The sequence below is a fragment of the Apostichopus japonicus genome, chromosome 11 (genome assembly GCF_037975245.1).
Source record: "Apostichopus japonicus isolate 1M-3 chromosome 11, ASM3797524v1, whole genome shotgun sequence".
Classification (NCBI taxonomy): domain Eukaryota; kingdom Metazoa; phylum Echinodermata; class Holothuroidea; order Aspidochirotida; family Stichopodidae; genus Apostichopus; species Apostichopus japonicus.
The window spans coordinates 27,480,789-27,506,752 of NC_092571.1; the positions used below are offsets into that span (position 1 = coordinate 27,480,789).

At 36.9% G+C, this 25,964-nt stretch overlaps 1 protein-coding gene and 2 long non-coding RNA genes across 6 annotated transcripts in view; 2 read left to right on the forward strand and 1 right to left on the reverse strand.

The window, feature by feature from the left end:
* Positions 1–25,964, forward strand: part of LOC139975557 (uncharacterized) — a 466,508-nt gene that overhangs the window by 401,233 nt on the left and 39,311 nt on the right. The window lies entirely within an intron of this gene.
* LOC139975564 (uncharacterized) lies at positions 704–25,655 on the reverse strand. Its single transcript, XR_011795785.1, has 4 exons — positions 25,546–25,655; positions 24,634–24,650; positions 24,399–24,521; positions 704–1,513 (listed from the first exon to the last, which is right to left on the reverse strand). It is a non-coding gene; the product is annotated as an uncharacterized lncRNA (long non-coding RNA).
* LOC139975530 (uncharacterized) lies at positions 3,011–20,821 on the forward strand. 2 transcript variants are annotated; one of them, XM_071983528.1, is made up of 8 exons: positions 3,011–3,688; positions 6,472–6,531; positions 8,697–8,850; positions 10,417–14,585; positions 15,208–15,288; positions 15,700–15,777; positions 16,585–16,650; positions 17,840–20,821. In XM_071983528.1, exons 2-4 carry the CDS (start codon positions 6,477–6,479, stop codon positions 14,222–14,224), a joined length of 4,017 nt encoding a protein of 1,338 aa, XP_071839629.1. In that variant the 5' UTR covers positions 3,011–3,688; positions 6,472–6,476; the 3' UTR covers positions 14,225–14,585; positions 15,208–15,288; positions 15,700–15,777; positions 16,585–16,650; positions 17,840–20,821. The 2 variants fall into 2 exon arrangements, with proteins under 2 accessions (XP_071839629.1, XP_071839628.1); XM_071983527.1 differs by having other exon boundaries at positions 3,011–6,531.

The window sequence follows — 25,964 nt, forward strand, 5'->3', positions numbered from 1 at the left end:
CCGTCTGTCATTAACTCTTTTTGGATTGTCACGGTAATTTGATGATAAAGTACTAAATACTGTATTTAACACAATTATAAAAAAATAATGAATGAAAACCAAAACGTAATATATGAATATAAGTTAATAACATAAAGAATAATCAGTTAACAATATCATATTGTTCATATTCTTGTAAATGTTCGCAGGGAGACAGATAACCACCATTGTCATAAGTAAATAACGAAGAATTGATGTTCGTATAGTTATCTGTGGGGATATTTAGTGCATTACTATTATCAATCTGAGATTCAATCGTTGGGACTATGTCATCATTCATGGATGTATTTCTATCTTTAGCATTATTCGTACTAGGGTTCTCTCCGGCGGAAACATTTAAGCGATATTTATATACTATTATTACAATGAGACATATTAAACAGAAGCAGATGACCATGACAACTAATAAAACAGCTATTACTCGACCTGGGTTATTGGTTGCACTGATTTCGATCATTGATGTGATATTTCTATTTCTGTAGTTACCAACACATTGTATATTCACTGAGCAGACGTCACTACCGGTATCCAATACAGTGAGTTCAACGGATGCATCGCTTTTATTGATATCATACTTCCAGTGAGTTGGAATCTTTGTCCAGGATAGGTTGACTTCACTCACATTACTGGTACACTTAAGAATATGATTTTTCACTTTAGTGCAAATGATTTCTGATGGAGTCACCGCAACAGAGAACAACTGGAGAAGAAGTATAGGTCCAAATGAGCAAGATCCTTGATAACTTTGATTATAAGGAGCTGGTAATTGTTGAGAGACATTGCAGACAACGACACTATTGTTAAATGATGAGTTGAAGTACAATGATAATGAGAGAGTCTTAGAGGGGTGCGGGTGAGAGGATACTGTCCTGGTTGAGTTGCTAGTGACATCTGTGGTTTTATAACCCTGTATGATATGGTTTGACAAAGTCACTTGTGGAATTCCGTCCTCTGAAGTGCAGTTCATCTAGATGAGGTCAATCTGATCCTCGAAAATATATGGTCCGATTTCAATGGAAGATTTACAAATAGGTTTACTGCTTATTAATGTGTAGACATCGCCAATCGCAGCATATTTCTCATTACCAACTTCACCACATATATATGTTTTCATTTATATTCTTCAGTTGCATGTTTTAAAGTCAGGTTGCACGTAGCGAGACCAAAAATTTGAAAATCGAATATATTTGAAAATTCCTCTACTACCTGCTTATTTTGCACAAGTACAATGCCTTGAAATCTTATGTTAAATGGATTGTTGGCATTTTGTTCACAAATAAATTCAACTGTTTCATTCTTCAGAACGTTGATATGTATAGGAATAGCAGCAAAAGTAATAGTCGTCGTCCGTTGAGAAGAGGAAGGTTTCAAACATGTTGTCACAACCGCACACGATAAAAGTGTCGGTAAAACATTCTCAAGTCTCATAAAAGCCATATCGCTCTTCAACCGTGTGATGATTCAAACAAATTACCTACAGCAGAAAGGACAAAAAATAATACACGTATAAGACTTATATCATATCTATATTTGATCGTTTAAAAAAAAGAAATAAATAGCTTTGTAATGTCTCAAATTGTGAAGTACTATATGCTACAGTTAGTTCATTACCAATGGTGAGTTATGTACTTTAAAAAGTTCTCGATTACTAAAGCCTTTACTGCAATAATGTTATTGTCAATTGCTTCGCGCTTATGCACAATTCACATATCGATGAAGATAAGTATGCATCAGGCGTAGAAGCCGATCGAAAGCTGTGTTAGGGTGGGACGGAAATCTGTTTTAAGTTGTAGAAGTTCCCTTGGCACTATTTCAGTTTTGCACAAGCTGTGATGACCTAGACGATACATTAGGAATTTCAACTTTTTCTATCCACATCTCGAATACCTGTTCTTGAAATTTATTTTATCTTGTACTTTTTCCTGAGTTACTGTCTCCTCTTGAAGTAACACTTCTTGTACCAAACATCGACAGTATTATCTCAGACAAGGTTAGAAGTATATTATCTCAAACTTCGATTAGCATTATTTGTTTGCAAGAAATTTAATGATCTTTGTGAAAAGACGAAAGTTCTACGAACATATCAAAATTTCGAATTATCGTCCACACTACTACTTACTATTTCAGTTCCACTTTTTCTCAAATTATGATATTTTTTCAATCGAATTTCTGAAATTTATCTCAACATTCTACTACTTCGTTCGGAATTTCTATTTGTAGAAATTAAGCCATTTTATTCACAAACTGTCGACGTATTACTTATATTTTACATTTTTGTATTGAACATTCAACTTTCTTTCAAATGATCCATTATTTAATGTAAAATATGAGACTGTTTACCTCCTCAAAGTCTTGAAATATTTCTCATGATTGCTACTGTGTTATTGCAATAAGTTGCTTGTTTTTGTATGCCGTCATTTCGACTGTTTAATTGTTCGAAATTTTGAGCAAACAAAATTCAATGTTGAATGATGCTATGCTGAATACTAGAAGGCAATGTGCCTCTTGTTCTGTTGTTAGAAAATTGGAAGAGGAGAAAATGTCGAGAAAGCAACTCCTGCCTTTACTCTGCTCAGTGCTGGCTCTCCTGCACCTCGTCCCTAAGCCTATACTTTGTGATGCTATACTATCTGATGTGGCCTAGCGCTACAATATTGCTTCAAAGTGAAGCTAGAATACATTGCTTTTACAAAATTACAACGAACAATTGATGCCCGTGAAGCTAGATTCCTTAATCTTTTCCTCATATCTTGTTTAACAGTTATAGTAAGATAAAGTGGACTTACCGACGTAACGTTTGAAGCAGTATTTGTACGATCTCTTTGAGCGTGACTATGTGATATTGAATGGCTATAGTTCAGCAACTATGTTTGTATGTAGGTATGTGTGCGTGGGTGTATGGGTGTGTATGTATGTATGTATGTATGTATGTATGTATGTATGTATGTATGTATGTATGTATGTATGTATGTGTGTATGTATGTATGTATGTATGTATGTATGTATGTACTTGAGAAGCCATCTTTGTGAGAACATCTGTCTCTACAAGACGGCAATATGAGGACGATTTAGAAATATGAGGACTTTTTTAATGTCCTCACATTAGGACCCGTATCACCTTCATCTAGTGCATTGTCTAAGAACCCCTGACAAGTTTCTCATCATTCCTCATTTGCTCATAAAAATAACTAAGGGTGTATATTTTGCATACACTGGCTTTCTTTGGTAAGCTACATGTCGCCCTCTATTTTGGGTATGGCATACATGCGTGTTGTGTAGGCGATCACGACCGTGCGTTTATAGTATGTAGTTCAGTCGTGCACTTGACCAAGTCATGTTCACGCTGCATACTATCGTTGCTATTATTGTAGCGATATCATTGTTTGTCATATTTGCGGTTCTTTTGAAATGGATATATGAAATAGCTTCCAACTTACGACAAATTCAGAGCCGCTTTTTCTATGAAGGTGGTTGCGTGGTTATCCCAGTATCAGCGAATAACACACCGACATATCAACAACAGGAGCTAGGCCTACCACTCCCAGTACCAGTACCACTAGACCTACCAACCAATACAGAGCAAGACGCAGCGCCAAGCTGCACGCCTCCAACACAAACATACTTCGAGTTCGAGACAGTTTTGTGAAAGGTTAGTTAAGGTAAATTGCTGTTATACAGCTCCCTGGTTTGGACCGTTGTATTCCGATATTGGTACTGCCACGCACTAGTGAAAGTATCGCCATAAACTCGGAGTAGGCCTAGTGGCGAATCATGTACACATAATAGGCTAGGCCTATGATGTCTACTACTATAGTCTTTGCCTACCGTTCACAAGTCCTCAGATTGACTGTGTAGGCTAGGCTAATTTATATGAGATGGCAATGAGGGATCGACAGGCCAGAGAGAGGTGAGATTGTTCTCATGTTACATAATATCACACCTAGGATTAGCTGTAGTGTTATGGTTTGGGATGTTGTATTCCAATATCAGTACTGTCAAGCACTTACGAAAATATCAACCTTAGTTCGTGTTAAGCCTCAAACTGATTGCCCACCGTTCAGAAGTCCTCATATTGACGTAATGTAAGCTAGGCTAACTTATAACGTTAACAATCCATTAGTCCTTTAAGAAAACTGTCTGGTGGAAGATTTTGATACATTGTCCTCAGTTCTAATTTTCTCTTCCTAACCATGTGAAAACTACATGCTCCCCTATTCGACATTTTCTTCTTGTAGAAATCTGGTTTTTGGTTTAGATGATAATCGTAACATTTGCAATCATGCGTGTGTGTATGCATTTGTTTTGCTAACTGACCGAGGACTTGAACAAAAGAATTTCAGGTCCTCGGTTGTGATTTCTAAAGAATCACCACGTCCTTGGAAGAATTCTATTGTATGGGGTATTGTTAAGGTTAAGGTACGTGGATTTGAACAATGGAAAATTCAATGGGGTCCTCGGTCTGAATGTAATACAAACATGTGTGTGTGTGTGCGTTTGTGACGCCCAGCTTGTAAACACGATATCTCAAGAAGGGAAGCTTGGACAGTTCTCATATTTGGTACATAGGAATACCTTATTGAGTAGAAAAAGCCTTTTGTTTTTGGTGTAGGTCAGAGGTCATTTAAGGTCACCAGGGGTCAAATTGTGAAAAGCTTATAAACATGATATCTCAACGAACAAAGCTTGGACTAATCTCATATTTTGTTTGTAGAAGTACCACATTTAGTACATGAAGCTTATTGTTTTTGGTGTAGGTCAAAGGTCACTTGGGGTCACCAGGGGTCAAATAGTGAAAAGCTTGTAAACATTATATCTCAAGAAGCAAAGCTTGCATTGACTTCATTTTTGGTATGTAGGTTGACCACATTAAGTACAAAAAAACCTATCGTTTTTGGTGGATGTCGAAGGTCATTTTGGGTCACCAGGGGTCAACTTGTAAAAACCTTTTCATAATAGACGGTATCTCCCATCGTCCAGCCTATAAGTAGATGACATGGGCAATTCGCCTCATAAGAATAGGAGAGCCTTTTGACAATTGAAAATGATCTTACGGGCATCCGTAGATTTGAATATGAACTCGCGACAATATCCCCATTGACTTAAGTGTGTCGCTAGAAGTCCTGAATTGCTATGTACATAGCTACATACATGTGTGTGTTACAGTGTCTTCCAAGGCTTGCTTGCAGACCATATATAAAAGTGCTAGAGCTACTGCAACACTTGTCACTCAACCGTATGGATATTTTGCTAAAGAGTTGATGTGATTTCGATGGAATAGTGCACTTGAATGGCGAAGCATGCCTTCTCTAGATAATATTTGTAGATAATTGGTAGTTCTGGTTGGATGTTAGTTTGCACAGGTACCGCGAAATTTCAAAACATTTCTTGGCCAGCTGCCAAGGAGAAACTAGGTCAAGCACCTGTGAACTTGAGATTTGCTTTCACTTCATGGAGTTGGCTGTAATGTTGGCCTAGTTTTTCTCAATAACTTGTGAAACTACCATTGGCAGGGTCCGACAAATTTGATATTTTGGGACTAGTTGTGAATGGGGTAAGGGATTGTTTCTAAACATAACAGTCATGTGATCCAATGTCAACAAAGGTCAATCAGGGGTCAAAAACTAGTATTTTTGCAATAACTTGAGAACCAAATGTCCATCAAGGTTGGGAGTTACGCTATTGTAATACAATATTAGACCTGCCATTGGGTGACCTTTGACCTCAGGTTGACCTCCAGTGACCTGTATTAGCTTCTTTCAAGTTGATTCTTTGAAATTTCGTGGACATATTCCAATCTAAATTGTCCATAAGTGGACTCCTCTGCAACCTTAATGTGCGAAGTTATTAGAGATTTGGTTTGGTTTGTAATACTTGGTGTGCGGATTCATAACATTGAGTACAAGAACCCTACTGTTGTTGATGGAGGTGTGTATATCCATGTACAGACTGACCTGTGTTAGCATGCCATAGTGTAACAGCTAGTTCTGGTTATACTAACAAGCAGAAGTCTAGTGCATTGAAGTCATCGAAACCTCAATGCATTTTGCATTCTGGTTATTAAATTCACTAGTCTTTCACCAGAAGCACCAATTTATTTTGTGAATGACGTTATGCTGGCATATAGGCAAAACGAGCTCCTTGAAGTTTTAGCACTCCCATCAATCTGTATTTAAACGCAGTTTTTGTTGTGACTATTGTAGGAACTGTATGTAGTGTGGGTTATGCCGCAATCTGCATTTACCAAGGTGACATCACGTTCGCTACTGTTCAAAGTATATTTGAAATATCCATCCTTAAAGATTAAAAAAAATGTTCCTCTTTCAAACACAATACTAACATTCTCATACTTTTGAAACATGTTTCTAAACTTATTTATTGTGCATTAAGGTAACATCTAAGAGTCAAAGCTATCGCTTGATTTTTACTTCACAGGTCACATGCAGATGATGGACGACCAAGAAGGTTTTCTCATGAAAATTCTTCCCATTAAAGGTAAGAATCACAATATTACTTCTGTCCAGTACATAACACTTTTGTTTCCTATCTTTCTGATGAACAAAATGTTACAAGGTATTAATACATATATTTTGTTAATGAATCTTTGAATTGAATGGATTATAACTATGAGTGCACTCTTTGTGTGGAATTTCTATCTACTATTACGTAAATCGTATGGGAATTAAGGGTCCATTGACGTGATCACGTCGATCTAGATCGATCTAGCGCTGTGTTATGCAATGGTCGATCTTTATAGGAAACATTAATGTAACAATCATTCGATAACTTTGATGTTTTTGAGTTGAGTTTTAATCATTGGAATCATTTTAAATGCTTAGAGTTGTGTGTTGTTCAAAATTGGTTATAAGATGACAAATTGTACACAGAGTACTGAATCATATGCTGGTGAGAAGTGGGGGTAATGATCAATGGTTTATTCTCCCTAAGGGGTATTCCTTGAGTTGATGCTGCATTGTTTCAAAATTATTATCAGTTTGAGCCATTGGTCAATGTCCCTTTTTGTTTGTAAATAATCATTTTTTCATTACTCATGATCTGATAAGGCACTTTCGTGTAATATCCTTCACTTACTGAATTGGCAAATAAACCACAAAAATATCAACATCCTGCTTAACCCAATAAAGGAGAAAGCAAAATCTCAGAAAGTCATGTTCATGAAGTTTCAGACAAAACTGTACACAGTTAATACAACCCAGTGTAATGTTCTTGACATGAAGGCCTGCAGTCAAATGCTTTTACCAGAACTGGCACAAACGATGGAGCAGTAAACTTTCAAAAATTCTTCTAAAAACCCAATTTCCATTAACATGCACCATTTAGAACTTCACCACTGGGAAAGCAAAACAGGTGTCTTTTTAGACTGCTGAGGGTTCTACAAATTTATATCACATTTGGTACATAGTACTACTAGGGCAATGGAGATCTGCTTATGCGCTTGTAAGATGCAAATGCTATTTTACTTTTCAAATGAGCAAGCAAACAAAAAGGGATCTTTTCTACTCTCAAAGTTTATAATCAATATCTAGACACTAATAATCAAGTGATCTTTTCTGTTAAAATGGCCTTTAGGCAGATGTAATGATTTACAAACTTGTGCAGGTGGCATGTTGGTCAAAGAAATAGTTGGGCAGGCAAAAAATCAGGTACCTGGTATGCCGCCGGGTCGGACCAGTCGGGTACCTAGCTTCAAAATTTCTACCAATTATGGGGTGCCTTTGTCAACAAATGTGGTGCTCTTATTACAAAGTCCTTTCGGTCGATCCACACTCTTGATTCATGAAGAAGAAACTATTCAAACTAAACCCTCTTACACTATAGCAATTAAAATCTTGTTCACATTTATAATGATTATTTATTCCTATCAACTGAATGCATTGTGACTGATATTGTAGTAAGACTAGGATTGAAATCCTACTAAACATCATTCTGAGGGCATACAACTTTCGACAGTGCCCCTTTTAAACCAGCATGTTGCAAATAAAATTGATCTCATGGAAGCAAGATCTCTAGTAAATCATACATACAGAAATTAGTATTTAAGTAGACCACACCAAATTTTTAGTAAGAAGATGATCAAATTTCCAGACATTTCCAAATATTTTAAAAGTGGTATTAAGACACTTTGCTGTATAGCAAGTTAAGTAGTCTAAACACCTTTGCCATTAACAGTTTAAGTTAAAAAGTTACTACCAAAAAGTGACTATTGTAACAGTAAATTACAGACTTCGTGTTTTCTAACAGAACATTTATCATCTCAGTGGCATTAAACACAGATATGCTGGGTTTAAATTGACAATGATGGCATACATCTCTCCCATTGAGGGCTATCATACCAGACTGCATGCATGTATGCATATGGTTGATCACCTCTCCTCGTGCTTGAAAATCTAAGGATTATGTCTGTCAGGCTCATGTGGGTTAGCCATTCGGAGGGGGTAGATATGTAAGACTCAAAGAGACTTTCCATAGACATGAGCCAGCAATATTTGGTGTTTACACAAATTAAGCGCAGCATAGCGAAAGAAAGATAAAATTGGAGGGAGGAAAGAAGCAGAAATGACAAGCAATTAGGCTTACGTGAAAATAAAAAATATTCTGGCAACAGAAAATCAATTCATTTTTGTGTCCTTGTCTTTCAGGAAGAGCTATTTTTACCAAAAGAAAATTTGAGAAAGGAGATTTTCTGCTTACTTACAAGGGAGAATTGGTAAATGCAACAGAAGGAGATAAGAGAGATGCCATCAAGGAGACTGGATTTAGGTTTTTTTTCCGTTGGAAACATCAAAAGTTGTGGTAAGCAAACCTACAAACTTACTCTGCATGAATGAAGTTCATGTTCCATTACATTATAATGTTGTGAGATCTTTTACGTGATGTTTCAAAGTATGAGTAAATGATACTGATTTAGATAGATTGTTGGAATGTCAGAGGTAGTCTGAAACCATTAAGTAAAATATTAAGAAGGGTTGAAAACTAAGTAAGGAATAAGTTCCAGGTTCATATCAAGTTTCAGCTTGTTGACAATTTTACGAAGTACTAAGTATACACAGTTTGTACTGATTTAAGTGCACATCTGAGCACATTTTCAGTGAAAACTTTAACATGCATAGCTCCCATGGAGAGGATGAAATATTGAAATTCCTTAGCCAGTTGGGGTGTACAAGCTATCTCAATTACCATAGCAACAAATGTCATGCAATCAGAGGTCAGATGCTAGGACACCTTATGGGCCACCCTTGGTGGGGTTCCAGGGTGTGACCAGAAGTTCATGACGAGGGAAGGGCCAAAAGGTGTGTGTGGGTACACGTGTTTGAGTCAGATTTTGGTTCAAGAAATCCCCTTAAATGGCCTGGTTTAACTTCTTCAACCTTGGTGGGTAGCTGCCCAAGGGCGAACAATTGTGTCTTGCAGACACATTCAGCGAAATCGTTACATTGACATTCTTGAATTAAACTTTACTTATGAGTACAATGCAAGAAAAACCTTTGAACAGGAACTTTATCTATCTGCTGTTGGTGGCCCCCACAATAACGTGTTACAATCTCAGAAAGTTGATATGCAATTACTATACAATGACTTTGGGACTTGATGTCAACCTGCCTTGCTTTCTTTTTACTAAGGTTAATTGTGCACAGACCTTCACAAGCAATGTATCATTCAGAAGCAGTCTGTTTGGTTCTCAACAGAACTTGCATCTCACATTGGCAAGGAATCAAAAAGTCACCTTGCGCCTGTGTTCAACAGTAACACACAGATGTAAGAAAAACATTTCGGAGAACTTTGTCATGTGTTTGTGCAATTATTTACTCTTCATAAACCCTTTGGTTTTGAGATGCCAAAGAGGTCATCTGAAGGTAACATAGGTCATATACTTTAGAACCTTAACACGCATGTTTATTGTGCTCATAATGCATGCATTTTGTAGGCTCATAAACACACAGTCATATTAGTTTTGTACACTGCTTGCAGAGCTTCTTTGTGCTGAAAGTGAATTTTGAAATTTTCATTTTATTTCTGAACTTTTGCTTGACCATGTGTATTAAGTTATCATACGTTCAAATAAAACCCTTACTTAAGGGGAATCAGAGGTCATTAGACTTCAACATATGTGAAGCAAACCCATATGTACGTAGATGTACTATGGTTGAGTTCATAGTGTGTCAAACTGGGTAGATGTCAGAGGTCAACTGATATCAAATACTCAACAATAGCAGTACATCTATCATTTTTATGTAAGGAATTGCTGAATCTTGAGATTAGACAGGCGGTGGAATGTGTCTTTAGAAATGATTCTTCTATTTCGTGCATCTTGTCATTAATTGTGGTTTTGTTAAAAAAAAAATTGTTTGTTTCTTCCAGTGTCGATGCCTCAGAGGAGCCAAGGGATGATGATCCATGGAAATTTGGACGATTAGTCAACCACGCCAGAAGTAGAAAAGAGATAAACAGCAAAGTGAAAGTTTTTGAAGGGCCAGACAATAAGCCACAGCTACAGTTGTTTGCAACTCGACACATTCCAGCAGATGAAGAAATACTCTACGATTATGGATTGCCATTTTCATATTGTTTTCCACCACCAGCTTTTTTCAGAGTCCCAGAAGAAATTCCACAGAAGGAAAATGAGAATTTTGAATCAGATTCAACTTATGCTCCAGAGTCCGACCACTCAGACTCCCAGTTGTCACAAGTAATACCATTGCCATGTCCATTTTCACGTACCTGTCGTGGGGTCACCCAAGAAACATCGCCCATTCATGAGGATGGATTTCCAGTTGAGGAAGAGGTAAATCTACAATTATCTCCTGCAGTAGTTCCAGAACCCTGCAACTCAGACTCACAATTGTCAGAAGTAATACCATTGCAGCATCCCTACCGTCATGACAGCGATGCTGGGAATGGTGATTTAAGTGACTTGGAGGAAGACCACGATCCAGATTATTCAGTTGAGAGGTCTAATATCGATGATTCAAATGCTTCTTCAAATGACTCTTCAGATACTTCCCCACAGAAATTAAAGGTTTCCAAGGTAATTGTAGAAGCGGAAGAGTTCTGTGAAAATGTTAGAGCAAGCAGTCCTGTAAGTAGGGAACTCATAGAAGACAAGATGAAGGAGTATGAAGTTGAAGCCTCAGGTGACAAAGGAGAGCCCGAAGCTGCAACTGAAACCACAAAAAAGCCAAAGGCAAGCAAGAAGAGAAAGCTTAAGGTATACGAGAAAAGAAAATTACTTGTGAAAGGTATCATTGATGAGGAAGATTCAGATAATGATACTGTTAACATGAATACAAACATTCACCAGAAGAAAGATGTTTTGAAAAAGAAATATTCGTCAAGTGAAGATAAAGAGTTCACTACCGCAAGTGGAGTGCAGCTTGGAGAAGTTCCAGAATCCTGCAACTTAGACTCACAAATGTCAGAGGTAGTATCATTGGCATGTCCATTTTCAAATATCTGTCATGGGGTTACCCAGGATACATCACCCTTTCATGCGAATGAATTTCCAATTGAAGGAGAGGTAGATTTGCAATTATCTCCTGCAGAAGTTCCAGAATCCTGGAACTCAGACTCACAATTGTCAGAAGTAATACCATTGCATCATCCCTACCGTCATGACAGCGATGCTGGGAATGGTGATTTAAGTGACTTGGAGGAAGACCATGACCCAGATTATTCAGTTGAGAGGTCTAATATCGATGATTCAAATGCTTCTTCAAATGACTCTTCAGATACTTCCACACAGAAGTTAAAGGTTTCCAAGGCAGTTGTGGAAGCGGAAGAGTTCTGTGAAAATGTTAGAGCAAGCAGTCCTGTAAGTAGGGAACTCATAGAAGACAAGATGAAGGAGTATGAAGTTGAAGCCTCAGGTGACAAAGGAGAGCCCGAAGCTGCAACTGAAACCACAAAAAAGCCAAAGGCAAGCAAGAAGAGAAAGCTTAAGGTATACAAGAAAAGAAAATTACTTGTGAAAGGTATCATTGATGAGGAAGATTCAGATGATGATACTGTTAACAAGAATACAAACATTCACCAGAAGAAAGATGTTTTGAAAAAGAAATATTCGTCAAGTGTAGATAAAGAGTTCACTACCGCAGGTGGAGTGCAGCTTGCAGAGAAAAATGGCGAGGAAGAGTCCACAATTGCGATTAAAACTAAAACAAAGTCAAAGGTTCACAGGAAGAAAAACAAATCAAAGGCTAAGGTATCCAAGAGAAGAAAGCTACTTGTAGAAGACAACAAAGATGAGGAATCTACAGATTTAGATAGAAGAAAATCAAAAACTTACGAAGAGACATATTTTGTGGAAGATGAAGATTCATCAAGTGAAGATAAAGAGTTCACTACCACAAGTGGAGTGCAGCTTGCAGAGAAAAGTGACGAGGAAGAGCCCACAATTGCAATTAAAACTAAAACAAAGTCAAAGGCTAAGGTATCCAAGAGAAGAAAGTTACTTGTAGAAGACAACAAAGATGAGGAATCTACAGATTTAGATAGAAGAAAATCAAAAACTTACAAAGCAACATATGATGAAGACTTCACAACCACAAGTGGAGTGCAGCCAGCAGAGAAAGATGATGAGGAAGAGCCCAAAACTGCAAATAAAACTGAAAGGAAACGAAAGGCAAAAATGAAGAAAAGAAAGGTACTTAAAGAAGACACAGATGAGCAAGGTATATATTCAGACAAAAGGCAATCAAAGATTAACAAGAAGCAAATGTTTACTGAAGATGAAGACTCATCAAGTAATGACGGAGACTGGGAAGACTCTTCAAGTGATGACGAAGCATTCGCAACAACAAGTGATGTGCAGCTATCAAGTAAAAGCAAAGAGGGTAATAGAAAATGGGATTCCAAGGACTACTGCCTCTACTGTGATCACGCTTTTGCAAAGATTTTTCGTCATTGCTCTCAGAAGCATGATGAAGAAAAGTTAGTTGTTGAAATCAATGCTCTTCCATTACATGGGAAAGATAGAAAAGCAAAGATAGCTGTTTTGAGAAACCGAGGGAATTTAAAACACAATAAATTGGTATGGGACACTGGAGAAGGTCAAATAAAGCCACGGAAAAGGCCAACGGCATTAGACAAGGCGGAATCATCAGACTACCTGCCATGTGAGTATTGTGATGGTAGTTTCAAGAAGGATGGACTTTGGAAACACCAAAAGGTTTGCTCATCCAGAGGCAACAGGAAACGTGTTCACCGTGTTCAAGCAGTAGCAAAGATGTTTCTACCTACCTCTGAATGTGCTTCGGATGCACTCAATGCAAAGGTATTGACCCGCATGCAGGCAGATTTGGTTGCACGGGAAGTTAGAAAAGATCCAGTTATTTTGACATTTGGCACTAAGCTGTTAAACTCACATCCTGAAGATCACCATGCCCTTCCTATTTCCCAGCGCATGAGAGATGTAGCAAAGTTGTTGATTGAATCAAAAAAGATTGATCCATCTGTGACATGTATGAGGGACTGCATAAATCCTGATAAATTTGATACTCTTGTTAAAGCAGTGAAGAATATTGCAGGATTTGATGAAACAAGGAGCAACTACAAGACACCATCTTATGCCAGAAACATAGGCTACGATATTGACAAAGTAGCTGCAATAGTTCATTCAGAGGCTATCAAAGCCAATGGTGGAAAAGGTGACAGCACTTTGATGGCAAAGGTTCAGGGGTTCCAGACACTTAAGAGAAATGATTGGTCCTCCTCAGTGTCTTCCGTAGCTCAATATACTTTGGATAAACGCAGCATAAACAAACCAAAGCTGCAGCCTGTGGCATCAGACATACAGAAACTCACCAAGTACCTAAAGACCAACACTGAACTACACAAACAACAGCTGAAAAAGGATGTAACTTCAACAAACAACTGGAATGAACTAAGTAAGATGACTTTGGCACATATCAATCTGTTCAACCGTAGAAGAAGTGGGGAGATCGAAAGGCTACGTTTAGATCAGTATGAGAAAATAACAACTGATATGGATAACATACCAGAAGAAGTGTTCCAAAGTCTAGGTGAGGTTGAAAAGGCACTTGTGAGGAAGTTCCACAGAGTTGAGATTCCTGGGAAACGGCGTCGCACGGTCCCTATCTTAATGACTGAAAGTATGGTGCAAAATGTGGATTTGTTAATCTCCACAAGGAGCTCAGCCAAGGTAGCATGAAACAATCCTTATGTATTTGCAAGGCCATACTTTGATTCTCAGTGGCCTGTGCCAGCAAATGACTGCTTGAGAAAGTATTCCATCGACTGTGGTGCCAGCCACCCAGAACTGATTAGGTCAAGCAAACTGAGAAAGCATGTAGCTACAATGTCCCAAATTCTGTCTCTGAAGGAGAATGAATTGGATTTGCTTGCTGCTTACATGGGACATGACATTAGAATCCATAGAGATTTCTATAGGTTGCCTGAAAGCACACTGCAAGTAGCCAAGGTATCAAAGATTCTTATCATGATGGAAGAGGGTACCATCAGCAAATTTAAAGGCAAGGCTTTGGATGAAATAGATGTCTCTCTTGAAGGATGTAAGTGCACAATATCTTTACGTAAAGGTTAATATATAACTCAACTAAAAACAGCTCCTGGGTCTTACAGTTTATATTTTTACTATATTAATTCTGTAGGAAGTGTAATCATGTAGCAAATTTGTGTTACTTGTGTGAGATTTTGTGGCACCAAACCGACAGTGATGTCACAATTAAACAGCATGAGTACTGTAAGTGCTAAACATATGAGCACAGAACCTTGCATTAAGTAGACCCTCAAAGGACATTTGCCTGACGCCCCAAATTGTTATTGCAAGTTTGTAATGATTCAAGTAGAAAGATTATCATTTTTTTAGTTACTTATACTGTCGAAATATCAGTTTTTGTCTCCATTTAGAGCAGTGGTTGGCAACATTTTTGCTGCCAGCCAAATTATTGATCCTTGTCATGCAAAAGGGGCTGGGGTGGGTAGATAAAGCTCTTTTATCAAAACTTTCTTAGCATCCCTCATGGGTTGGACATGCCATGGCGAGCTAGATTTGGATTGTAGGCTGATGTCCATAATTTAGAAGGTCTCTGTGAAACGGTAGTATAACCCTTAAAGAATTAAGCACAGCCACATCAATAACATAATATCTGAATTGTTCATTGTTTCATGAAGCTGATGAGAACAACTCAAGCTGTGAAGAATTAGGCGACGAAGACACAAGTGAAGAAACACCCAATGTCAACCAAGAGGCTGGTAAATGTTTTCAAAGTGCATCTTACTCGTTGACTTGAGGGCAGGGATGAGGGTACTAACTTATTTTCTACATCAGCTACACACTATTTACAAAACTTGGCTGAGGTATCTATATCCATAGGTATCTATAGGTATCGTAATAGTACACATGCATGTACTGATGTATGTGGGATAAGTAGTGGTGTATATCAACCTTTTGCTACCTAATGCAGCCACTCAGTTATCAATTAAACCATGTCAGTTTATCTTAACTGTGCAAATGGGAAATCACATGACATTTGTCAGAGTTATGGTCATAGAATTGCCTATAAAGGGACATGACTGGCTGAAATTTCCTAATTTGAATTAATATTCCTCATGTTTCTCTACCATTGAGTTAGTTTTCTGACTAGAAAAATATATTTGTTTCAGAAACCTCAGTAGTGAGCAGCACCTCCTCTGGCCGAATTGAGAGTACTAAGAAGCTGTCTCAAAAGGAGTCACTAGCAGGTGAATTTTTTAGTTTGGTTAGCTGCAGGCATTGACAGGAACTGGCATAAATTCATCAATTTAAAGCTGTACAAATGAAGTAATTCTTGTATAGCACAGTCACAGTATACAATAGACGTATTACTGCAGGAGAAACATGTAGTCTTAAGACAGATCACTATAAGACAAATGAGTGAGACAAAGTGGCATTTACACCCCTTCCTAATTACCTGACAAAATTACTAAAGCCATGCAACTGCATAGGTGCAAACAACCCCAAATATGCCAGATTCTTTGCCAGATTTTTTGTTGCCTATATTTGACCAACAAATGGAACATTATTAATATATTCTATCACATGAATCAGGTTTGCTTTTCTTCTTAACTCAAATGTTCACAGAAAAAAGAGTTTGCTTGATTGACTGATTTGAGCAAATCATATTGTTTTACATTATGCATGAATCTCTTTTTGTTGATACGATCGTGCACATCATGTGTACATGCATGGACATGTAACAACATGTGCCCATGAGTGAGAACACACATGAGTCCAAAAATATGGTATCTGAGTTCAGTATTTGTACAACCTACCTTTTAGCCAATGGAGTCATTCAGTGATCAATTAAATCATAGAAGTCAATTTTAAAGGTGCATATGAGGCACATAATACTATCTGTTGTTCTGTTAGACCTTGTCGAGGAAAAGAAAGCTTGCTCCGGCTGGCTGGCTGACAGGATGTAATTTGAATCCATATTCCTCATGTTCAATTAAGTTAATTGCATATCTAAACAGACAACTTATGTTTTTATTTTTCAAAAACCTATTCAGTAAGTAGCACTTCTTGTGGCCAAGATGGAAGAACCAAAAAGGAGTCTCAAAAGCAGTCACAAGCAGGTAACATCTTTATTTATTTTTTTCATAACTTCTAAAAAGTACTAGTGGTATCAATAATTCAATTTTTCATTACGATACAGTTGGAAATTGAAAAGATGTACAAATGAAGTCATTGACAGTGGACTTAAATGTTATCTAAAGACAGTTTACACTAACTAGACAAATGATTGGGTGGCATTTGCACCACATTCCCTAATCACCAGACAAAATGAATGCAAAGCCATGTAACAGAAAAGGTGCTAGAAATTATCCCCACATATGTGCCAGGATGTACTCAATTCTGCAGAAGCCCAGATTTGAAAAAAGTTTTGGTTTGGATGATTATCGTTGCCTGTGTAGTCATGATGGGACATGCATGCGTGCACTTGTTTTGTTATTTGAACGAGGACCTGAACATAAGAATTGCAGGTCCTCGGATGTGATTTCTAAAGAATCACCACGTTCTTTAAAGAATTCCTATTGGGTATTGTTAAGGTTAAGGTACATGGATTTGAACAATGTAAAAAACAATGGGGTTCTCAGTCTGAATGTAAACGCACCGAGCAATGGTCCATTGCCGGATTTAATACTTGATTAAGCAGCCAGTAAAACATTGCAATGAAAGGTAACTTCTGAAAATAGTTCTTCCAAAGTGTCAATTACTCATAGTCAAGTAGCCTTAGACCATGACTGTTTCTGCTTAGAATGAGATAAACTAGCAACTAATTTCACTTGAGAATACACCTTCAGGCTATAGGTGATACACACCTGGAAGAGAACCTATTTGGTAGAACAAGTTGTTTTTTTGATAGTTTTTTCTTATAGTAAAGTTCTGCTTCATGAATCCTGTTGTTTTTGGTGAGGGTTAAATGTCATTTAACTGTGGCGCTAGAAGAACCTTTTTGGCAACACTAGAAACATACAGGTATGTGCTATGCAATGTAGATGGAACGTTGCAATGTTTATACACAGTGCCGGCCATGATCTTATGGTATATTCGTTGGTTCAGAGGTTGAATGTTGAATTACCACAGTCCTATATCGTTATAACCATGAAAAATCTAGCAATTTAAAAAATCGTATGGTTGGCTTGAAGCAATGATCTGAGCAATACCAGCTTATTATTAATTATTAACCTTTATTTATCAAGGAAGATTCATGTTCTTCATGTAACAGATCATAGTTTTTTTTACTGCTACTCTTTTTCAAAGTGTCCAGCTGTGAAGATAGAAGTAAAAGAAATTATGCAAGAAGGAAGCCGTGGACATGTGAGGAAAAAAAGTGTGTGCTTGTGCACTTCAAAAATGAGCTGGAAAGTGGACAGACTCCAAACTATGAACAGTGCATTGCTGTACAACAAAAACACCCTCTGCTCAAGGGAAGAAAGTGGTCAACTATCAAAGATTTTGTAGTAGCAGAAAGAAGGAGGTGTTTGCGCAAACTCCAAAACAAGGAGTAACCACAGCTAAATGTGAGGCTCGTATGTGGAAACTGTAGGGCTTACCCAGTCTTTAATTTAGTTATGGTAAATTGCCCTTCGCATGAGCCATGGGACTTTATTTTGTGTTTATTGTTGTGAGAGTAAAGTTTTCATTGCTGTTACATACTTAGCTTTGTTTTTAAATTACCTGTGCAATATAGCACTTGAGTTTGTTTTGCTTTTCGAACGATGACCCCAACTAAGCATGTACTAACTTCCCCAAATACTGACTAATTTTACTGATACTGTCAACAAAGGAAACTGTATAGCTTACACATACTTAACCTATGGTGGATTGTCCTGCTCATAGTAATGAGACAAAACAAATCAGCTTGTGAATATTTGTTAGAACACTGGAAAATATGGATACATTAACCACAAGAAAATTTTCAATATATCTTGAAAATTTCTGAACAAAATGTCATCTGGAACTTATTATGCTGCTGTATGAAGCCATGTGTACTGGAAGAAAAACTTTGCACTTGAGCACTTGCGTTCTCCAGCTTTGGCCGGTGTGTTGTTTTGCAAGAAAAAATAAACATGAAAGTTTTCATACATCAAGGTCTTAGTTAAAGATGAAAGAAGGAGTAGTTTGGAGAAATCGCAAAAAGTAAGTAGGACATTGTGAAGGTTCTCCACGTTATCCTCTCATTAGCAACCCAAAGGATGCAGATGCAGAATTGTCCTCTACATAGCTTCAGGTTTACTGGTGAATCTGTGAAAGTTGTGGTTTGATTTACCCAGTCATGGTTTTAGTGTTGTCAAAACGGGAAAGTCTCAATTTCTGTTACATGTTTCCAGTTTCATTACTGAAGTCCTTGCACTGAATAGCCGTTTGAGCCTATTCTGCTTTCTATCAATAAGCCAAACTTGTAGTAGGTCTACCTCTGTGTATGAAACTCTAGGGCACAGCCAGAATACCTATGAATTGTTATCCACATTTTCATAAGACAAGTCTTAATTACTTGAATTATTGTTATCATTTGTAGTTAAAGTTAATGTTGTATTGTCATAGTTACACTTTTATTGTTCTCACAGGAATGTTTCAGTTGCTTTCATTTGCATACAAGTGAGGAAGTTGTTGGTATAATTTAACGAATACATGGATAATAAAGAGTTCTGTTTCATCTTCTAGTAAAACTGAAAAGTCATTTACCATTGATAAGCTGTAGACTACCAGTTAGTAACATCAGCTCTTTCAAAGCATGCAACATGTGTTTGATCTGAGATAAAGTGCTGGCAAAATACAGTATTTTTATCATTAATGATTAATTGCTACAGGCCCACTAAGCGCCTACTAAGATGTTTGTGGCAGTGGAATAATACTCTAACACGGTTTCAATGACCAGTTCTGCTTCTCTTGGGCTTTACATGACCACATTCAGTTCTGGCATCTCTCATGTCATTCTATGACTGTGGGTAAGCTATTGGACTGCCAGGGAGACAATCCATGCTACTCTGAATCTGAATGTTATTATGAGAACTCTTGCAACTATTCTTAAGTGTTATTTTGGAATCTTGAATGGCTTTTATTCTATTTAGTCAGTTTACGTTTAATACTTTTATTTGTTTGATATTGGTTTCGTTTTTATGTGATGTGAAAGGACCATTAAAACGCTTCCCATGAACAGAGGCCGCTATGAAGATGAATGAAGCTCTGCATTGACTCTATCTAATCACAATGTACTCATTTCTGGTAATGCCATCAGTGTAGTGGCAGACTTGTGTTATTAGGGATGTTAATTTCCTTAAGCTGATGGTAGCATAAATCCAAGAGTCATTTTCAAAAAGTGATGAATTACATGACAGAAGCAACAAGCCATGGCTACATATGCATCTGCTTCCAATTTGCATGAGACGTGCATTATCTTATAAGCCTTACCTTTTAGTTTAGTCAGTTTACGTTTAATACTTTTATTTGTTTGATATTACATTACACTACCTTACCTTATACCTGATAATGCCTCTTTGCATTGGACATTGAATGCTACATAGAGTACTCTATTGTCAACAAACCAAACCTACAGGTTCACCTGCTTCCAATGTTATTGAGATGTCGCATTACATTATATGGTCAGTCTGACAGTGTATGTATTGTAGCATTGAACATTATATTGCCAAGATACCATGGCTACAGTTGCATCTGCTTCCAATGTTATGAGATGTTGTATTAGACAAAGGTTCTAATATTGTTCACTCCCTTGCATCAAAAGTTAAATGCCTCTTTGTTGATAACGAACCAAAGCTACACTGGTGCATGTTGTTACCATGTCAATATTGAAATGCTGCATTACTGATTATGTTTTAGTATTGTCTGTACTTTAGCATTTAATTTAGAACGCTGAAAAGTTAACAACAAACTGCAACTACATATGCATCATAGAGATGTTAAATTGCCATATGGGTTCTGATTTTGTCACCTTGTGTTAAAGTTGAAATGCTTGTTCAATACATCTACTTTTCATGTTATTGAAATTTTCGACTACCATTTGTGTTCCTATATTATCTTGTAATAATAAAGGGGGAAAGGGTCAGTTTCATTTGTATACTTTTTATGCTGTCTAGATAAACTTTTGGTTAGCTATCTTTTGTCTCCACTCAGTACCTCACCACATGGAATGCACAAGCTTTTGTTTTTTGGGTGTGTTTTATCAAGTGGTTAGTTGAGAAATGGAATGCTATCCCTAGTTACTGTAAAATCACTAGATACAGAAGACTTGTATAGCCCTAATTGAAACATGCAATTGAATCAAACACTGTTGTGATAAGGTATGAAACTGTTTTAATCCAGTGGGTTGAGCGTAGGTTGGACTCACTTGGACTTGCTCCCATGTCGTTGTCGAAGGGAGGCCGAGTCAGACGGATCCTAGTGCAAGGCATCTTGAATTCAATTTTAAGTCTGAGGATGCAGTAGTCCAGACTAGTCTGAAGCTGGACTGCAAACTGCTTCATACTCACAAGATGCTACTGACATTATGTGATGACAGCAGGCTGTAAAATGGACTCTATTTGACACATGTAAAACCGTGTGTGTATAAGGTATATGCACAAATCTGAGGACTGTCCTCAGATAGTTTTATACACTTCTTACTCATGTAGTGCAAAAAGTGCCAAACTGAGGACCATATTTACTGTCCTCTCATATGTCTCATTGACACTAAGTGTGTATGCAGTGTATGTACAATGCGAGGACAGTCCTCATATTTTTATACATTTCATACACATGTAGTGCTTCAAGAACCATTAAGGGGACAGTATGTGTTGTCCTCAGATAGGGACCTTTACCATGATGCTGTGTATGTAAAAATGTGAGGACAACCTCATTAGCGTGGGAGGTATGGGCAGACAATTTGGTATATTTGTGTCCTCACTTAATTTGGTGCTCCTCTATGTATGTATGTATGTATGTATGTATGTATGTATGTATGTATGTATGTATGTATGTATGTATGTACGTACGTACGTACGTACGTACGTATGTATGTATGTATGTATGTATGTATGTATGTATGTATGTATGTATGTATGTATGTGTGTGTGTATGCGTGTATGTATGTATGTATGTATGTATGTATGTATGTATGTATGTATGTATGTATGTACGTACGTACGTACGTACGTACGTACGTATGTATGTATGTATGTATGTATGTATGTATGTATGTATGTATGTATGTATGTATGTATGTATGTATGTATGTATGTATGTATGTATGTATGTATGTATGTATGTATGTATGTATGTATGTATGTATGTATGTATGTATTTTAGATCCTCCTGCAAGCAGGAAATCGCGAAGAAGCCATCATTGGCTTATCAAAGCCGCAAGCTGACCGAAGTCAGTCTCTTACACTCATATTTAACGTCCATGATTATGAATTGTCAATTGTCAACTCTGTAACTGGACGACATACATTATCTTGGAGTGACTCGAGCCGGGGACCTAATGATTGGAAGGCACCGGCGTTAACCACTGAGCTAACACTCCTAGAACAGTGCATGCTGCAGGAAGAGGCTTACTCTCAATCAGCACAAAAATATGACGAGACTTCTGCTTTAAGTCCCAAAGAACTACAGTAAATTGCTGTGGATGTACCGTTCCACCAATATTTTCACAAACGGACTCGATGTTTGTCATATTCTGTAATTGTAAAGGATGTATAAATCATACACATAAATGCTAATCGAAAGAGGGACAGAGATCTGACAAACTAAATTGATACCCGATAACCGTACTCCATTTATATAGTATTCTTCGTTGGCGTGGAAACCGTTTTATCTACTCAGCATGCATATAACCGAGAGATCATGGAAGCAGGGAACTTGTTGGTAACAGCTCCCTGGTGAAAGCATTTACATGCAATGCATCATTGACCAAAAACATAGGGAACCGTTTGCACCTCTGAGCATATTATACATGTTCGCGAACTTGGCAGAGCGCCCCCTATATGATCGCTGATGCATAAAGTTACTGAGATGGGTACTTAAAAGAAAAAAATCTTTACCTTTCTTCGATTCTATTCGAAAATAAAAGATCTATATTTATTATTAGAATTTACATCTTTATGTTGTACTTGCATTAAATGATGGAAGACGTCCGTTTTAGAAGAAGAATATATCGGTGAACTATCGCCTAACTAAAATCAACAGACGCGAAGAAAGTATTTCTCTCTCAAACTACATAGCAGGTAGTATCAACGACATTATATGAACAAGTCACGAATAACCGTGAAGTTAAAGCCTCATTATGCTGCCATACATTTCTCGTACGCATGTGCGGGAACAGATGTGTTGGTTTTTCCAAATTGCCCAAATTTGTTTGTTATAAACTTTGGTGATTAACGTTGTTGATTAACTTTGGTGATTAACTTTGCTTTTGTTCACTATACAATAATACCAACAAAAACAAAACTCCGATTAGCGAGTTAGGGATCGGTTATTCGTGGTTGTAATGGAATACATCATGAAATTTATAGTGTAGCTTATAGATCAGTGACAATTTATATGGAATTTAAACATACAAATATTACAAAGTTAAGCAATTAATGTATTTAAAATTAAAAGAAACAAAGGAAGAAAAGAAGAGATACAGAAGGAGAACCACAAAGTTAAAATATTCATTATAAGACAGTAAACTAAAAAAAAAAAACTCCTATGTGGTTTAGTCTAAGAAGTCCAGCCACTTTCACGTAAGGGAGGGTTACGAGTTGTTTCTCATGATCATAAAGTTATTTGAAAAAAACATAACATCGCTCTATTAAGATATTTAAAAGTGGCCCTACTTCCACCCCCCCCCCCACCTTTAAAAGTGTTACAGAACAGTTCGTATGCTTGTATAGTGAACACATCAGGAAATTTTATCTACATACGTGTACATTGTGTTTCATCATTGAGGTCACTTAGGGCAAGCATCCAAAGAGCCATCCCCTATAGGCATTTATTATTTTTACAAGGGTTCTTTTCAATACCCTCCACATTTGAATGAACAAATGTGTATAATGGTAATAGATAATGAATGTATCAATTACTCAGGTAATGAATGTGACGTCCTTTTTAAAAGTCTTTTTTTTTCAGAGAAAATATCTTAAGTGAAAGCGTTCTTGCCCTGTAAAGTCACGCATGCGCAAAGGTTTTAATTAATAAAATGCCATACTAGAATTTTATATCCTCTGTAAAAATGGTTTTATTTGAATCTTGTTTTTAATGGGTATGAGAGGAGTTTGCATTTTCATGATCTGAAAACTCGAAATTTCCAAATATTATTTATATAAAGAAAGAACTTGCCGCTATTTTACGTTCTTGGTAAGATAGAGCAGATTCCAAACTACAGTAAAACATCTTGTTAGCATTTGTTTCTATAAGGAAACTTGATTTGTTAATATGATTTTGATTAAGCCTCTGAAAAATCGCCAACCCCAACCTTATATAATAATATATATATATATATATGTAATGTGACAAAGGAATTGTTGTTAAACTTATTGTGTTGCAACTTTCCTCAATGTAATGGACATTAAACACATAACGTGCTGCAAATAGCCCCCTGCCCCCCCCCAAAAAAATACGTGCGTGGGTGAAGAGCACAACGTTGTCTACAATCACAAAGAAGCTGGCATCTAAAAGAATTTTACTATCTATGCACAGACTGAAACAAAATAACCATTATTTGCACTAGTAGAGAGTAAATAGTAAATAGTAGAGAGAAAACAGGACTTCTACCGTGTGTTACAATAAGTTGAACTTCTGTCATCAAAATATCCCTTTAACACTTTTGATATATTTGTCATACCTGTCGCATAGTGGAAGCAACTTCACTGTTCTTCTTTGTAAAGAAGCTATATGAGAAATCCCGAGTGGCAGAAACTTCAAACATGACTCTGTGGTAAACGAAAACTTGCAAGCAATCTGCATCCTGGAATTAATAACCAAATTAATAGAATAATATAGCCACATGAATGGCGTTTGGTATCCACCCAGGGCACATTTTATTTTAATTGCTCATATCTTCAAGACAGCATACTTGCCTTTCAGAGTATAAGTTCTTCAAACATGCAACCAAAAGGAAGAAAATAAAAGTTTCTCCAATACTCCAAGTTGAACCTTTATAATACATATTAACTATGTACTTCCATACTCAGTAACAAAGAAACTCAGTAACAAGAAAGAATTCCATATATTAGTTAATTACAATAAAGGTGTATGAAATGTGTAGTTCAGAAACACCCTTCAAATATATTCAACATCCTCAAACAAAATCTTGTGTAACTAATATAAACAGAGAATTTACAGAGAATATTTAAAATACAAAGATATATCTATATATCGGGTGTGACTTCTCAACCCTTTCAATTTGAAAAGACTTAATTATTCTTTGTCATGTAAAACAAACAAGAAACAAACAATATAAACACCATTCTGTAAACTCACAAATCCTTTATTTCTATCTCAAGAAGGTGCCATCATTTAGTAGTTTGCCTTTATGGATAACAGCAAAATTTGTATGCCATGGGTAGGAATTAGTTTTATCCTTCTACAAGTCATTTTTATATTTTTAAATTTTATTAAATTATCACAGATTTCTTGCATAGAATCGAGTCGTAACCGGTACTCAATCAAATCAAATGTGTTTCACACGGGAACTAAATTGTGTCAGTGTGTGAAGGGATATGCATAACACATTGTACACGAATTTAGGGATTGCGCGAAATTACCGTACGTATAGCCTAGGCCTACAATACGTATACCACAGAGCTAATTGGACTACACGTTCAATTTCATTAACGATATCGTTAGGCTAGTATACTTGCAGTTTCACTTGCACATAACGCATGGTGTTGGTGTTTATTGCAACATTAATGTAACAAAATCAATTAATGCACGCTGAAGTGCTAAATTAATCATTAAATGATTAATCGGTACCATATTTAGAACAATACCTTGAGCAGTCCGTCCAAAACAACATTCGCTTTTCGACCATTCCGTGTGTCAATTGTGTGAGTCGATGTTCAGTTATAGAATAGTTGGTCTAAGCAGCCTGGTACTTTAAAATAACTGTGTTCATATATACCGTTAAGTAAGCTCACGTACAGATAGTTGTAATCGGTCAATACGCAATTATTGTAGCAAGGGTATTCTATGGGGTAACCGATCAGCTATTGTTTTCGACATTTCTCAATACATTTTCAGAAGTATTTTAGAATTATTAAACTATATGCAACTATTTTTCACCAGACCTATTGGATTCAGAAGCTATCAATAATTCGATATAATTTTTGTCTTCTTACTCTGATAAAAAAAGGTAATAAAATCGTATAAAAAAGGGTAATTTGTGTAAATGTGAGTTATTGGACTGCGT

Excerpts from the sequence above, each read along its gene's own strand:
- LOC139975530 (XM_071983527.1), top strand. The coding sequence starts at position 6,477 with ATGCAGATGATGGACGACCAAGAAGGTTTTCTCATGAAAATTCTTCCC. Across the intron at positions 6,532-8,696 it reads GAAAATTCTTCCCATTAAAG|GAAGAGCTATTTTTACCAAA; the intron begins GTAAGAATCACA and ends CTTGTCTTTCAG. Across the intron at positions 8,851-10,416 it reads TGGAAACATCAAAAGTTGTG|TGTCGATGCCTCAGAGGAGC; the intron begins GTAAGCAAACCT and ends TGTTTCTTCCAG.